Genomic DNA, 14,683 nt, shown 5'->3' with positions numbered 1-14,683 from the left:
GGGGGTGAGGGCTGGGAGCACGTGCTGGGAGCACAGGCTGGGTGTGGGCTGGGAGCACAGGCTGGGGGTGGAGGCTGGGTGAGGGCTGGGTGCAGGCTAGGGGCGCAGGCTGGCGCAAGCTGAGGGCATGGGCTGGGGGTGGGGGCTGGGGGCATGGGCTGGGAGCACAGGCTGGGGTTGGGGGCTGGGGGCACGGTCTAGGGGTGTGGGTGCATGCTGGGGGTGTGCTGGGGGCACAGGCTAGGTGTGGGCTGGGGGCGGGCTGGGAACACGTGCTGGGAGCACAGGCTGGGTAAGGACTAGGTGCATGCTGGGGGTGGGGGCTGGGTGAGGGCTGGGTGCAGGCTGGGGGTGGGGGCTGGGGGCGCAGGCTGGTGGTGGGCTGGGGGCGGGCTGGGACACCGGGCCAGCGTCTGCGGGTTGGCAGTGTCTGGCTGCCCTGCCCACACTGAACTCCCGGCAGGTGTCTGCTGACTCACTGACCGCACCCCAGGGCTAGTTTGGGCCACAGCAGCGCGCTGAAGGAGGGCACAGACACACCATAGCATGCCCGTCAGATGAGCAGTCCCCTGGAAATAGTGGGGCAAGGCCGTGGAGAGCACTGGCCCTGGAGGCTGACTTGAGTTTGAGTTCTGGAGAGACGCCTAAACTCTCCGAGTCTCAGCTTCTAAGGTGGGGACAGTACCACACACCCGACCTGGTCCCAGACTGCTCACCTCTGTACCTGTCTGTCCTGTCTGAGTTCCCAGTGCCCGGTCCTTCCCGGGAGCTCAGTGTGTGTCTGTGAAGCAGATACCTGAGTGAAGAAGGTGGAGCCTCTGGGCCATGGCCACCAGCCGCCTCTCTGTGCCACTGTCACCCAGGCCCCCTGGAGGACAGGTGCACCGGCTCTGGGGCGCCCTCTGGGAGGGTATCGTTGCCCTGGGGAGTGCGCGTCTTCAGCTCCGCTGGACAAATAATGCCACACTGTTTTTTATTTTTACAGTTTTATGTTTACTTATCTATTTTGAGACAGAGAGGGTGAGCTGGGAGGGGCAGAGAGAGAGGGAGAGAATGCCACGCAGGCTTATTGCTGTCAGCACAGAGCCTGATGTGAGGCTTGATCTCAAGAACTGTGAGATCATGACCTGAGCTGAAATCGAGAGTCAAATGCTCAGTCAACTGAGCCACCCGCCCAGGTGTCCCCCAAACACACACCTTTTTTTCCAAGTGTGCGTAGCGGTTACTCCCCCCACTGGTGCACAGAGTCACCGCTGCTCCATGGAGTGATGCTGCTGCCGGGTTATTCACCTTTTCCGGCCGAGACGTGTGTTCACTGGATACGGCTGGGGGATCACATCCCACGGAGGAACCACACGAGCCTCGTGCTGAGAAGGAAGCGAGGGCAGAACATAAGTGTTCAAACCCCGGTGAAGCCCTGTGTCATTTGGACATACGTGCGTACGTGCGTATGTAGTCAAACGTGGGGCTTGGACTCACCACCTTGAGATCAAGACCTGAGCTGATGGGGCGCCTGGGGGGCTCAGTCGGCTGGGGTCCGACTTTGGCTCCCATCATGATCTCAGGGCTCGTGGGTTCGAGCCCAGGCCTGCGTCGGGCTCTGTGCTGACAGCTCAGAACCTGGAGTCTGCTTCGGATTCTGTGTGTGTGTGTGTGTGTGTGTGTGTGTGTGTGTGCCCCTCCCCCGTCACACTCTGTCTGTCTGTCTCTCTCAAAAGTAAATAAACATTAAAAAATTTTTAAAAATAATTTTTAAAAAGGCCTGAGCTGAGATCAAGAGTTGGATGGACTCTGAACCCACACTGAGCTGCGCAGGTGCCCCTATTGTGAAAATACTTTTGAAAAGCAAATGATGGGGGCGCCTGGGGGGCTCAGTCAGTTGACATCTGGCTTAGGCTCAGGTCATGATCTCACGGTTCGTGGGTTCGAGCCCCATGTTGGGCTCTGTGCTGACAGCTCAGCGCCTGGAGCCTGTCTTCAGATTCTGTGTCTTCTTCTCTCTCTGACCCTCCCCTGCTCACGCTGTCTCTCTCTCTTTCTCAAAAATAAATAAAACATTAAAAAAATTTTGAAAAGCAAATGATGAAGCTAAAGATGGGGCAGTCGTTCCCTCCAGGGAGAAGGAAGGGGTGAGGGCGGCGGACAGGTGTGGTATCACTCTTGCAGTCAGAGCGCACGAAGTCTTTGAAAATACAGACAGAGGGCGGGGGTATCTTAAGCGTCTGAAGACTCTTGGGTAAAAGGGCCCAGACTTTCCTATGTGGACCCAGGAAGCAGAGGTAGGCCGCGAGGTGGAGGCTGTGGGGCCAGGTAGCAGCCCGGACAGATGCGACATCACAAGATTTGCTTCCGCACTGCAGCAGGTGCAGCCCAGGGAGCATGTGCCCGGCGCCTGCGCACAGACCAGCTGCCCGCGGGGGGCTGAGCCACCTGGGATCTGTCCCTGAGGGCCTGCGCGGCATCCGTCTGGGACCCCCACGACCTAGGAAGGGACAGCGATGGGTCTTGGTCCTGGGCTGCTCTTCCGCCCTCCCCAGAGCCGCAGTCCCTGCCCTGACCCACTGCCAGAGTGTCCCCTGGCCCAAAGCAAAAGGCCAGAACTTAACTCCAGGAAGAACCTGCTTGCACTGTGGGACCAAACAGGAGCGGAGCCGGGTCAGAGAGGAGACTGACCGAGCTGCAGGAGCGACTGCCTGCAGCGCTTCCTCCCCAGGGCTCTGGGAGGTGGGCCTCAGCCTCCCCCTGCAGGGGAGGCTCCCATGGGAGCCCTTTGCTGGATGCCGTGTCTCTAGGACACCTCCCACCTCGTCTCCCCCTGGGAGTTCAGGGCCAAGGGAGACCCACTAGGAAGGCATGTGAGGAGGAGGCGTTAGCTGTGAGTCTGAGGAGACTGGGCGAATGGTGGGGGAAGGAGGGACTCTGGGCAGCTGGAGGGGAGGGGAGGTATATTTATCTTGTGAGCTGGTGGCATTAAAAATAACCGGGGGCCCTGAGTAGCCCAAGCTCCCCGGCCGTCTCTGCCGGCGGAGGCAGCGTGATGAGGAAGCAGAGTCTGGGACCCACCACGTCCTGCTCCCACCCCGCCCCCTGCCGGGCGCTGCGAGGGACAGGGTGGGTGGGTGCCCAGGGAGGGAAGGAGGAGGGGAGCAGGCAGCCTGGCGGGAACAATGCTGGCTCCCAGCCAGGCGCTGGAGTGGGGGGCTAAGGCAGGGAGAGGGCCGGGAGAGTGGGGTGTAGAGAAAGGGAAGAAAGGTGAGGTGACAGCGGTGTCCCCACCCAGCTGTGCCATGCGCTCCTCTGGCTGGTCCCGGAACCCACTGAGAACGGAGCCTGTCCTTTGGGTTGCATCCAGTGAAGAGCTGAAGCTGCAGCAGGAGGCACTTAAGCTAGCCTTTGGGGAGGACTTCCCCGGAGGGCTGGGTGCCAAGGGCAGAGGTGAGGCAGAGAGGGCTGTGGGAGGGCAAACGTCTCCTTCTGCAGTAAGGCGCAGACCTGGCTGGGCCGTGGCCGGCGGTCTCCCCCAAGTGACCTCACCATTCTGCCTCTGCATTCCCACAGGCCCTTTGGCTGGTTTCTGCGTTGGGAGCCGTGACGACAGGACAATTACAGGAAAGCTTGTCTGAGAAGTTGAGCCTCCGCGCAGCTGGTGGGGAGGCTGGAGCCGAGCCCCGGGCCGCCCAAGGGGGGCGAGGCCACGGCGGTGCGAGGGCCCCTCCTCGGCACCTTGCCCCAGGTCCCAGCCTGGCTCCGGAGCTGAGGGGGCTGTGGAATAGCCTGCTTGGCCCCGGTAGGGGGTCAGGGAACATTTCCTCAGTGGCCCGGAGCTTGATGACAGTGTCAGGGATTGCACTGGCTCTGCCCCCACAGTGTCTGCACGGGGCTCATGCTCTGAAAACGTTTGTCAATAATGCTGCCCATCGGAGGCCAGGCCTGGCCTGGTCCTGCCCCTGCAGGCAGCCTTGGGGACAGCGCGAACACCTGTGCCCGGGTGTGCACCCAGGGGGGTGATGAGCCCCACCCCCCGCTGGCTCCCGATGCTCAGACACATCCCTGGGCGGGCTGAGATGGATGGGGGGCTGGGTGTCCCTCACGCACACTGGGCCAGGGGAAGGGGGCTCCCCTCCACCCCCACCTCGGGCGGCTCTGGGCTGAGCCCAGGATACCCTTGCCTTCAGGCTCCTGCTGAAACCTTAGCTTCTAATCCCCCACCTGAGGCTGCACGGCCCCCAGCACCTGTCCTGGCCTCCTAATCTGCGGCCCAGGGAGAGAGGCCTGCCTCACTGCAGGGGGAGTGCGGGGAGCCGGGTTCTCTGCACACCAAAGGACCCCGTCCACCCAGAGGGTGAGAGGAGGGCGTGAAGGGGCCCAGCGGACGCCTGCGGGGACTAAGCTGCTTCGGACGGAACCCTAGCAGCCCCCTTTCTTGTGACCAGTGATTTCCCTGCAGTCCCAGCGACCCCCAAGCAGGCCACACCCCTTTGTGGTCCTCAGTTTCCTCTCAAACAAAGGAGAGGCATGATCCCCGAGGGCCCTTCCTTCTGGGACTCTTCTCTGGTTCTAGAATTCCCAGCTTCTAAGATTCCACCTCAGGGCGGCGGAAGGGAGGGCTCCCCGGACTGTGCAGCTGTTGGCAGCTCAGGCTTGAGTCACCAGCTTGAATCCCAGCCTGGCGCGTCACACCTGCTCACCTCCAGGGGTGGGGTGGGGGCTGGGACCAGAGTCAGTCTCCCAGATGCCCTAGGTGTCCCCGGTGGCTGCCAGAACTGCCCTCCTCTCTGCCCTCGGATCTCCCACGGCCCCTGCACGTGGCTGCATCCCTGCAGGCTGGGAGAGGCTGGCTGGTGCTGGTGGAGGAGGGGGAGGGGGAGGCGGTCTGAGGTTTCTGGGGCGCTGGGCGGGGGCAGAGGTCAGGCAGACCTTTGATAAAGAGGCGAAGAATGCAGGAGATGACCTTTTACATCCCTTCTGGTTGGCAGAGTTGGGGGGGTAGAGGGCAGCTCCATGGGGATGAGAGAGGGCCCAGAGTCTCATGGGAACGCTGGTTCAGGAGGAGACCACGGCTGGGGTTAAGTGGGGTCAAGCCCGTGTCACCCTGCTCCCTTCCGTGCCAGTGCCCGGGGCGAGGGGCTGACCCCGCTGTAGGGAGCAATTGTCAGGGCCCCGTGGGGAGCCTGGGGGAGGGGGCAGAGCGGGCAGGGGGAGAAGGACCAGCCTGGGGGCACACCACGGGAGCGGGTGCAGGAGGCCCCCTGCCCCTTACAGGGCTGCTGGGAGAAGTGTCTCCTCGTGGGGAGGAGGCCGTGGAGGGCTGGGGAGGAAGGGGCGGGCCACCCCGCCGCCTGGGGAGACCCCCGGCCCCGGGCGGGGGTGCCCAGGCTGCCAGGTTCCTGCCGCTGCCTGAGGAGAGCCCAGCCCAGAGATCCTTATCCTGGCCGGGAACAGAACTGGTTTCTCGACTGGCAGAGCCAAGACGGCCAGGGACAGGAAGAAGCCGAGAGGTCAGGAGGGCGGCAGCCTGCGGGAGAGGCAGGGGGCCTGCCCAGGGGACCCGGGCTGGCTAGGGGACAGCTCGCCCGCCTCTGCGGGGTCCCACCAGCTCTAGCACGCAGCCTGCGTTTCACTCACCCCAGTTCCCTTTCTCTACAGACCGAAGGGCCCCCCAGCCCTCTGCCTGCCTGCCCCCCCCCCCGCCCCGCCCCCGGCTTTCACAGGTAGGGCCGGCCCAGCCAGGGGAAATACCTGGTTGGACTCAGCTCCCCTCCATCTCCTACCCGCCCCCCACAACCCTCCAAGTCTCCGGAGGTCACTGGGGGAGGGCAGGGGAGCCAGCGGTCCTTGGGGACCCAGGGGGCAGGACACTCCTCAGGGCCTGCTCCCTTTCATCCCCCCGCCACAAAGGGCCAGCCGCCCAGTGCCATCCATCTTGTGCCTGTGGCGGTCCTTAGGCGGCCCTTTGTCGGGACCTGGGGTCAGAGGGCCTGACAAGCAAGCCTCTCTCCTCCGACTCCCACCCACCCCTGGGGCCTCCATCCCTCTCCTCTCCTTCTGGATTCCCTCCTTCTCCAGCCCCGGGCCCTCCCAGCCTTTCCCTCTCCTCAGCATCCTCAGGGGCCCCCTGTCTCCAGCCCCACTCCTGCGCCACGCCCCCCCCCCCCCCCCCCCCCCCCCCCCCCCCCCCCCCCCCCCCCCCCCCCGGGTCCCTCCTGGCCACACGCAACCATGGAGGTGCCTTCGGGTCCTGGAGCCCCCCCCCCCACGTTGCAGGCCTCCCTTCCAACGTCTGGCTGTGCCCCGAATCTCTTGGTTTTGACCCCACAAGGCCCGTCTTGGCCACATGCTCTTTTCTCTGCTCAGCAAGCGTGTGTGCACCTCAGTTTCCAGCCAACTCCAGGGGGGACTCACGTGCCCCCTCCCTTGTCCCTGCCCTACCTTCTGTGGTCTCCTCGCTCCGGCAGGACCAGAGCAGGCAGGTGGCCCAGGTCCCTACGCTGCCCCTCCGTGCCTGAACCCCGAGAAGGTCTTGCTGGCTCCTGGCACCCAGGTGGGGGGGAGCGGGCTGTGCATCTTCTTCCAGAGGCTCCGCTGAGTAATGAAGGCCCAGGTAACGGGAGAGGAGGAAGAGGAGGAAGAGACCTTTGGGGTGGGAGGGAGGCTGCAGGGACTTTCTCACGGGCTGGGCCAGATGGGTGAGGCAGCCCTGCCCTGATCCCATCTCCGGGTCCAGGACTCTAACTTCCCTGTCCCCTTGGGCTGGAGGGCTGGCAAGTCCCAGGGAAGCAGAGCCAGGGGGTGGGCCTCGCCCTCAGGGAGCCCAGTCTGAGGGGGGACACACTGCCATTGTCCTCCAGGAGCCCCCAGTCTAATGGGGGAGACCCAGCCCCTTTCCTCCGGTAGCCCCCAGTCTGATGGAAGAGGCCCAGTCCCTTCCCCTTGGGACCTCCTAGTCTGAGAGGGGAGACCTAGTCCTTTCCCTCCAGGAGCCCCCAGTCTGATGGGGGAGACCCAGTCCCTGCCTTCCAGACCTCTTGGGAAACAGGAACACGCTTCTAGTCTCTGTTCTTCTCAGCAACTTGATTCCAGAAAGAGACAGACTGGGCAGAAAAGCAAGTGGAGACGCTCCAGCCACGCAGGCCTGAGGAGGGGGCAGGGAGGGCTGGAGGAAAGGTCCCTCCCGGGTGGGTGTGGGACTCAAGCTAAGGTGGGAAGGATGGGCTGGAGGGGGGTCCTCCGGGTGAGGTGGGCGGGGAGCAGGGGATGTAGAGAGGAGATGAAGCCGGGCCTCAGGCTGAGGAGTGAGGGTGCTTCTGAATTAAAACAAACCAGACTGGCATCCAGAAAGCCCAGATTCATCTCCCCACTTCTGAAAGCAGCACCACCAGCCCCCAGGACCTAAGCAGAGAGCAGCGCCTGACATGGGGCCTGTTCTAGCCCCTCGTGCCCGTGCCCTGACTCGTGGATCACGGGGTCTACCCCCTCTGCTCCAGCATCTTTCCAGCCTCCTGCTGGCCCCTGAGGGCCCTAGCTGGTCTGTACTGAGCAGGACCTGGCCCCTGGGCAGCCCCAGACGGTCCTTCGGGCCGCCACCCTGGGGTTCTCCCGGCTTGGGGAACCTTCCCGTCTGCTTCGCCCCACTGCGTCCTCCAGGCCCCCCGAAGTCCTCCGCCCTCCAGAGCACCCACTCTCAGCACCCCTGCCCCCCCGCCCAGTATAAATGAGGTCTCCTGGGTGGTGCTCTCTCCCTCGGTGCACTTATGCTTCCAATCTTCTCTCTGCCGCTAAAGGTCTGTCCCCCCCTCCCGCCACCCCCCACCCCCCCCCCGAAAACCCCATGCAGGTGGCGATCTTGCCCATTGGATTCATGTTCATGTTCCCAGCTCCCGGAGCCTTTCTGGAAACAGTAGTGTCACGCGTACGTGAAAGGGCCCAGCACCACCCCCACCCCACACTCAGAGAGGGGCCTGCCTGCCCAAGGACTCTGGACACTGTGTCCCCACTCCTGGGGCCTGACCTGCCTCAGCCGCAGCACGTGGCCTCTCGTGGGGCAGGAGCTAGAGGCCCTGGCCCCAGGGTACCCCAGCCCTGCAGGGTGTGGAGGCTTGCCCGCCACACACGGGCCGGGAAGCGTGACGGCTGGCCGTCAGCGCTGCTGGCGGGAGAGGCCGCCTCGCAGGCAGGCCAAGCTTTGCAGAGGCGCTGGGCGCCCACGGGCGAGAGGGCACTTGCCGTGCGGGGGACGGGCATGTGCAGGAAGGGGTAGGGGCCAAGTTGTAAACGGTCTCTGATGCCCGTTTGGACCGTATTCTGGACAAAAAGAGGGGCTGCAGCTAATGTGAGTTTTGTTTTATGGGGTTTTGAACAGGGCACTGACTTAATACAGTCCATGTTTTGAAGAACCCCCTCTCTCGCCCCCTGGCAGCATTTTGGAGGGTGCGTCGCTGAGGTAGGACCCGCATTTCGTGAGGGCTTACTCTGCTAAGTGTTCCGTACGATCGATTCCACCATGATGCTTTGCGAGGCGGAGCAACGGCTGTGTTCTAGATTAGAAATCTGCAACCCTCCTCATAGGAAAGTGCTCCTTCCCATCCCAGGGGGCCCTGCGGGGCTTGTCACACCAGCCCATCTGTCCCACGGGCACGAGGTCCAGGCTCCTTGCCCTGCCACTACCAAGGTGGGGGGGGGGGGGCTCCGAAGAACAGTCACGTGACCCAGCAGACCCAAACCCTTTCTGGGTCCTCTTGTTTGGGGATCCCAAGCTGGACTCATGTAAGTGGGGGGCAGCTGAAGACAATTTCCCATGACGAAGGGGAAACTTCTATGTGACAGGGTTGAGTGTGGCCAGAGCTCAAAGGGAACAGAGGCCGGGATGGGGGCAGGGCAGGGAAGAGGCTGGCGGCCTTGCCTGGTAAACGGCGGTGACCCCACGACGCTGTATGAACAGGTGAGCCCGAGCCATTCTGGGGGAGGGCCTTGGCCTGCGGAAGGGGGGCACACACTTGAGAGGGTGCCACGGACCTTGGGGAGACACAGTAGGGCCTGGACCTGAGCGTGCAAGTGTGGGAAGGGGTGTGGAGCTGGGAGGAGAGGCGTCTCAAGGTCAAGACAGGAGTCCAGTCAGGAGACCTGGGCAGGAGCAAGGCTGGCCTGCGGGTGTCTGTGAGCTCATCTGGGGCCACGTGGGAGGCCAAGGCCAGGCCTGGGGCGGCCCACAGATTGGGGTCGGAGGAGAAGAGGAACAATTGGTGGAGGAAGCTGTGTCCCCATCCAGGAAAAGCTAGAGAAGGTGGGAGTCAGCTCCTGGGGGTCGGGCTGGTGTCCCTGCTGAGAGGGGAAGGAGGCTGGAGGAGGGGTGGGGGGGTGGGGGGTCTTCCCCTCCCCCCCCCTCCCCCTGGTGCTGCAACACTTGCTTGAACACTGCATTTCAGAGGCAAAGTGGAACTCAGGCGACTGCTCTGCCCCCTTCCCAAAGAGCCAGAGACAGGCTGTATTTTTTAAAAGAGTTTAATAAAATTAACCAATAAATATTCTACACTGTGTAGGCTACTGGGACACAGAGTGGGAGCCAGGGGGCCATGTTTTCCCCTGGGGCCCTCAGGTCCCCTCACAGAGAGAGAGAGGCTGTGCTCCGGGCTGGTTTGGGGCTGGACCGCTGGCTGGGGAGGGGGAGTGATTCTGGACCGGGTGATCCAGGCTCTTGCCATGGGTCCTCTTTGTTGGGGGAGGGGGGAGGGGAGGGAGGGGAGGCCCAAAAAGCAGAGCCCCCCTGGTGCTGGCATCCCAGCATCCCCGGAAGTGAGCAGGGTGAGGGGAGAGCTGGCCTAGAAGGAAGGGGGGAGGGGCAGTGGGCTGGGGGCGGGGCTCTGGCAGCTCTCGGACCCTCCGCGCTCACTCTCGGACGTAGACCCTGGTGCACACGATATCATCCGCCGTCATGGTCTAGAAGGACGGAGGTCAGAAGTCATGGTTAACCTGGAAGGCCCCTGGCCCCGCTTCTAGATGGATTCAGGACTGACAGGCAGGAGCTGGCCCCCAGTGCCCTGGTGTCCTGGGAGGGACAGAGCCCTGGCTCTGTCCTCCATCCTCCTCCCCAGGCTGTGACGATCCACCGCCCAGAGGCCACCCTGCCTCTCAGCCCACCTGCCTTGCTCCAGCCAGAGCACCACTTCACAGCCACCCAGCTTCAGTGGGTCTTTAGCCTCCAATGCCCTGGAGTGTCCCAGAAAAGCCCCGAAAGTGGCACCGGGCTCGTGCTCAGCCGGGAGCAGCTTACCAGGACCAGCTCCCCGTCATTGGTCAGCTCCCTGGTCCACGAGGTCTTGGGGCCCTCTCCCTTCAAAAGCCTCTGCTCGCACACCATTTTGTTCTCACTCTCCCATTTCACGAGGCTCTGCAAGACAGAGGCCGGGTGAGCTGGGCCCGCAGCAGGGAGAAGGCTGTGAGGGGCAGCGGAGCAAAGGATCCAAGAGCACGCTGGGAAACGGCAGGCGGCAAGGCAGGGCGACAGAAGCCACGACCCCAGGGACTCACCTTGCAGGGCCTCCCGTCCACAGTCTGCTCCTCGAACTCCTCCCCAATCTTGAAGTTGATCTCCGTGGTACGCACTGTGGTGGAGGTTTTGATGTAGAAAGTGTCTCCCTCTTGCTTGATCTCCACTGCCGGCTTGGACGCGGCGGCCACTGCGATCTTCCTCAGCATCACATTCACCCCTGCAGGAGATGCGGGCACCCTCGCCTTGGTCCAGTTCACCTCACTTGCCGCCCTTTGTCCACCCGGCTTGAGACCCTCTCCTGGGTTGGGCTCATCAGTCACTGTCTTCACCCCTGCAGGTCAGACCCTGCCCAGCCAGGCCTCGCCGTCCCATCCAGGAAGTAGGGGCCGCTCTCCTTGCTGCCCTACCACCTCCCCTGTCTGGTGCTGGGTTGGCCTTCATTTGCCCAGTCCCTGTCCCTCCCCAAAGTGAGGAGCAGGGGCAGGCCGCGAGTGAAGGGGCGGGACAGCTGGTCCCCTCTACAGAAGGACCCAGGCCCGGGGAAGCCAGAGGCTTTGCAGTGAGATGCGCTGGGCCCTGACATCCACCCCGCTCGGCCTCTCCTGCAGGCCAGGTGACGCTGGGAAACGGCATAGCCTTTCTGAGCCTGGATTCCTCAACTGCAAAGTGGAAACAACGGCTTCTCAGAACCCCGCGCAGGGGTGAGGGTGTGCAGGGGTGAGGGCGCACAGGGGTGATGTGTGCAGGACTTAGCGCACAGGGTGCTGGGCACACCTTCTAGTTTCCAGGATGCAGGAGCTTTTCTTACCACTATTATTTTTATGGAGAAAAGGAAGTCAAAAAGCCAGAGTGGGGGCTCAGATAAGGTTCCCTGCGTCAGACCCTTGCTCGCCTGTCCTCCTGGCCCCTCTCCCCTGAAGGGACAGAAAGGGACACCGCCCCCGCAATCCCCACTGATATGTTTCCTACTCAAGGATCGTCCGGACCTCAGGTGGTCAGGTCTCCTCGTTCAGCTTCTGTGGACTCAGAGCCCCTGTGCCCCATGTCCCTGCCCAAACTGGACCCCTCCTCTTTGCTCCTCAGTCACTAAGGAAGGTGGGGAGGCCAGGAGAGAGCAACTGTCCGGCAGGAAGACAAGCAGGCGGGGGCGTGCCTAAGCAGGACTGCTTCACCGGCCGGGTGCCCCGACCCTGACCTATAGCAGAGACCTTCAGGGAAGCAATGGGTGGGGATCAGGGGCCAAGCAGGGTTGGGTCAGGGAAGGCGAGTCCCTGGCCCTCCTGCAGACCTGGGTTCCTAGAGAAACAAATCCTCTTTCCCCCGGGCACAAAGCAGACCCACTCTGTTCCAGAAAGAAGGGACCAGGAGAGTGGGTGGCCCCCCCCCCAGTGGTCCCAGGAACTGCCTTCTTGGCTGTTGGTCTCTTGGGTCCAGACCCAGTTGCCTCGGTAGAGGAGACCCGCCCCATCCTGTCTTCATTGTGTCGCCCCTGGAACGGTCTGATGTCCATCTTTCCTGTTATAGGAGCGGGATCTGCTCATGCAGCACTCCTCCCTTCGTGGGTGGGACACGGGTCCCTGAGGAGCACCTGGGCACGACTCCCCAGGAAAGGGATCCTTGACGGGGGCAGAGGGGACAGGGAGAGGCCGAGTTCCTGCAGAGGCGAGGCTGGGCGAGGCTGGGCTCACAGAGACCCTGCTTGAGCCAGGCTGTTTGTCTAATGCGTCTGTTTTCAATCTGCCCCCAGCAGGGCCTGAGGAGGGGGAGGGCACGTGGCTCTGGGAGACCCTGCGGGGAGGACAAACAGACCACAGACAGACAACAGGTTTGGGCTTTGGGCTCTTAGTCTCCAGCTGGGCCTGTGGGTGTGCCCCGCACCTCGGGCCTCATCCAGTGGGGCCAGGGGCCAGGATTCAGACAAGGGGAGGGGAATGGCATCTAGGCTTTCTGAAGGGGGAGTTTTGATCGTTTTGGTTTTTAATTTCAGCAAGGGCAGAGCAGGAAAGATGACATGCTTTGAGGAAGTGCTGCGGTTTGGGGGCAAGAGCTGATGGCAAAGGCGTGATGGAAACAGAGCGGTCCAGACTCACCCCTGTACCCTGCCCCACATGAAGTGTGCCCCCCGCCCCCTGCCCAACCCGGGTCACTGCATTCAGTCCAGAAGCCGCTGGCATGCTTCCGGGCAGGCTGCAGGGGTGCCCAGGTCCTTCCTTGACCAGTCCCCCTCTCTTCCCAGAGCCCCTCCCAGCAGCCCTGGCTCTGGCTGCCCCTCCCCCCTAACACTTCAGGGCACCCAGGAGTTGGGGAAGGTGGTGAGAGAGGCTTCACTCCCCTCCACCTTTAGCCCCCACACCCCCCAGGGCAGCAGCAGGGCCTCCAGGGAGGGAGGGAGAAGAGAGCCCGGATTTCTTCGGAAATTGGGAGTTGGGCTTTCACAAGAGGCCATCTGTTGAAATCTAAGAAAGTGATAATTATCCAGAGATTTAGGACTCTGGAACTGCCCACTGTAGGAAGGTTTTTGCCTCCCAGATGGAGAGTGAGGGGGGCGGGCGCAGAGTGGAAAGGGCCCCGCGGGAAGGAAGGGGCCACCGTTGGAGCCCTCGTGGCCCATCACCTGGGGGGTGGAGACGGGTGCAGGGAGAGAAGGAAGGTGCCCCAGGCACTGGACTCCTTGTAGGCTGAGCGGCGGGGGCAAACGGGGCAAGGAGGACCTCGGCTGGGCTGAGGAAGGACCTGGGCTGCCCCAGCCCGGGGGAGAGTGGGGGGCAGGGTCTGAGGCTCCTGAGCCGAACGCTCCCCTGCCCCACCCCCAGGGACACCGACCTCGTGCTTTCTACCACATTCACAGGCTGGTCCCCGCAGGGCGGGTGGGCGCCCGCGGCGAAAGGAGCTAAAGGTCCCGGCCCGGAACCCCCGACCCATGCGTTCGGCCCCTTTTCTTGGGGATGCGGACGCCGGAGCCCCCGCGCCTCAATCCCCGCGCTCCTTTCTTTCCCGTGCCCACCTCCCCGCGCCGCCCGCCAGCCCTGCGCTCCCAGAGCTCCTTACCCAGTACTTTGAGCAAATCCTCGAAGTTTTCCGATCGGATGATCTTCCAGTTGCCGGAGAAGTTGGGCATGGTGGAGGCGCGGGTGGCAGTCCCTTGGATGCTTTAGTCGGAGCACTGGACGCTGGGTGTTTTAATCAAAAGAGATGTCGCTGTCGCCTGGTCGTGAGACTCAGGAGCCGGGACACGTCCCAGGACAACCCCAGAGTTGGCTTGGGCTCCCGCGCGGGCAGCTTTTATACCCTGCGCCGGGCCCGCCCCTGCCCGACGGGGGGAGAGAGAGAGAGAGAGAGAGAGAGAGAGAGAGAGAGAGAGAGAGAGGGCTCCGCCTCCCGCCCCGCCCCCCACCCCACCTGGGGGGCCTCCGGAGCCCCGGCTCCCCGGCCTCTGGATCTGGCCCCGTGGGCGGGTCCAGGGCTCGCGGGCCGAGACCGCTGGCTCCCGCGCCAGGGGCGGCTGGGGAGGCGACACGGGCCCAGCGCTCGGCTTGGGCTCTCAGCCGAGAGGAGGGGTCGCCAGGCCCGGGGCGCAGAGACCCAGGTCTCACGTCCTGCAGTGCGAGCCCCAGGGTCACGTCTCGCTAGGTCCCACCCCTCCCCAACCTGACTCGCTGCGCTCGACTCCTCGGCGCCGGGCACCCGGCGGCACTACCCGCGGGCGAACCCCGCTCCGGCCCGGAGCTGCAGAAGAGGCAGGCGGCGGGCTCCGCTCCACTGGGGCCCGAACTGGGTCCGGCGAGACCCGCCGGGGAGGCCTGGGGCTGCGGGCCCGGCACCCAAGTGAGGCAACGGCGCCCCCTGCTGGAACGGCTGGAGGGGGCTGGGAGGGGGCGCCCCCCTTCCACGCCGGTCTCCCCAGCGTTTAGGGCTGCGGCAGTGCGGGGGACTCTGGGGACTCTGGAAGTCGGCGCGGGGAGGACTCCTTTCTCTTAATGAGTGGGGCGGGCATCGAAGGGTTAAGCAGGGGCCCCGGGCGCAAGGCTGGAGAGGGCAGAGGTCACAGCCAATCACTTGACACGAGCTCTTTATTAAGGCGGTTTCTCGGTTTCCCGGCTCCCCGGAGCCCCAGGGGATCGCAGCAGGCGGCGGGGAGGGGAGGCGGGGACGGAGGCGCGGAGTCCCGGCGCGCCGCGCAGCCACCCAGGTTGGAGG

General features: G+C 63.7%; 1 protein-coding gene across 1 annotated transcript; it reads right to left on the bottom strand.

Moving 5' to 3' along the window:
- Positions 1-9,482: 9,482 nt before the first annotated feature.
- Positions 9,483-13,814, bottom strand: CRABP2 (cellular retinoic acid binding protein 2). Its single transcript, XM_029933222.1, has 4 exons — positions 13,535-13,814; positions 10,525-10,703; positions 10,268-10,384; positions 9,483-9,933 (listed from the first exon to the last, which is right to left on the bottom strand). The coding sequence occupies exons 1-4, from the start codon at positions 13,602-13,604 to the stop codon at positions 9,883-9,885; spliced, it is 417 nt and encodes a 138-aa protein (XP_029789082.1). The 5' UTR covers positions 13,605-13,814; the 3' UTR covers positions 9,483-9,882.
- Positions 13,815-14,683: the final 869 nt, after the last annotated feature.

Source organism: Suricata suricatta, chromosome 3 (genome assembly GCF_006229205.1).
Source record: "Suricata suricatta isolate VVHF042 chromosome 3, meerkat_22Aug2017_6uvM2_HiC, whole genome shotgun sequence".
Classification (NCBI taxonomy): Eukaryota; Metazoa; Chordata; class Mammalia; order Carnivora; family Herpestidae; genus Suricata; species Suricata suricatta.
The sequence above is the reverse complement of the archived record's forward strand: the minus strand, read 5'-3'. Positions and strand labels throughout refer to the sequence as shown.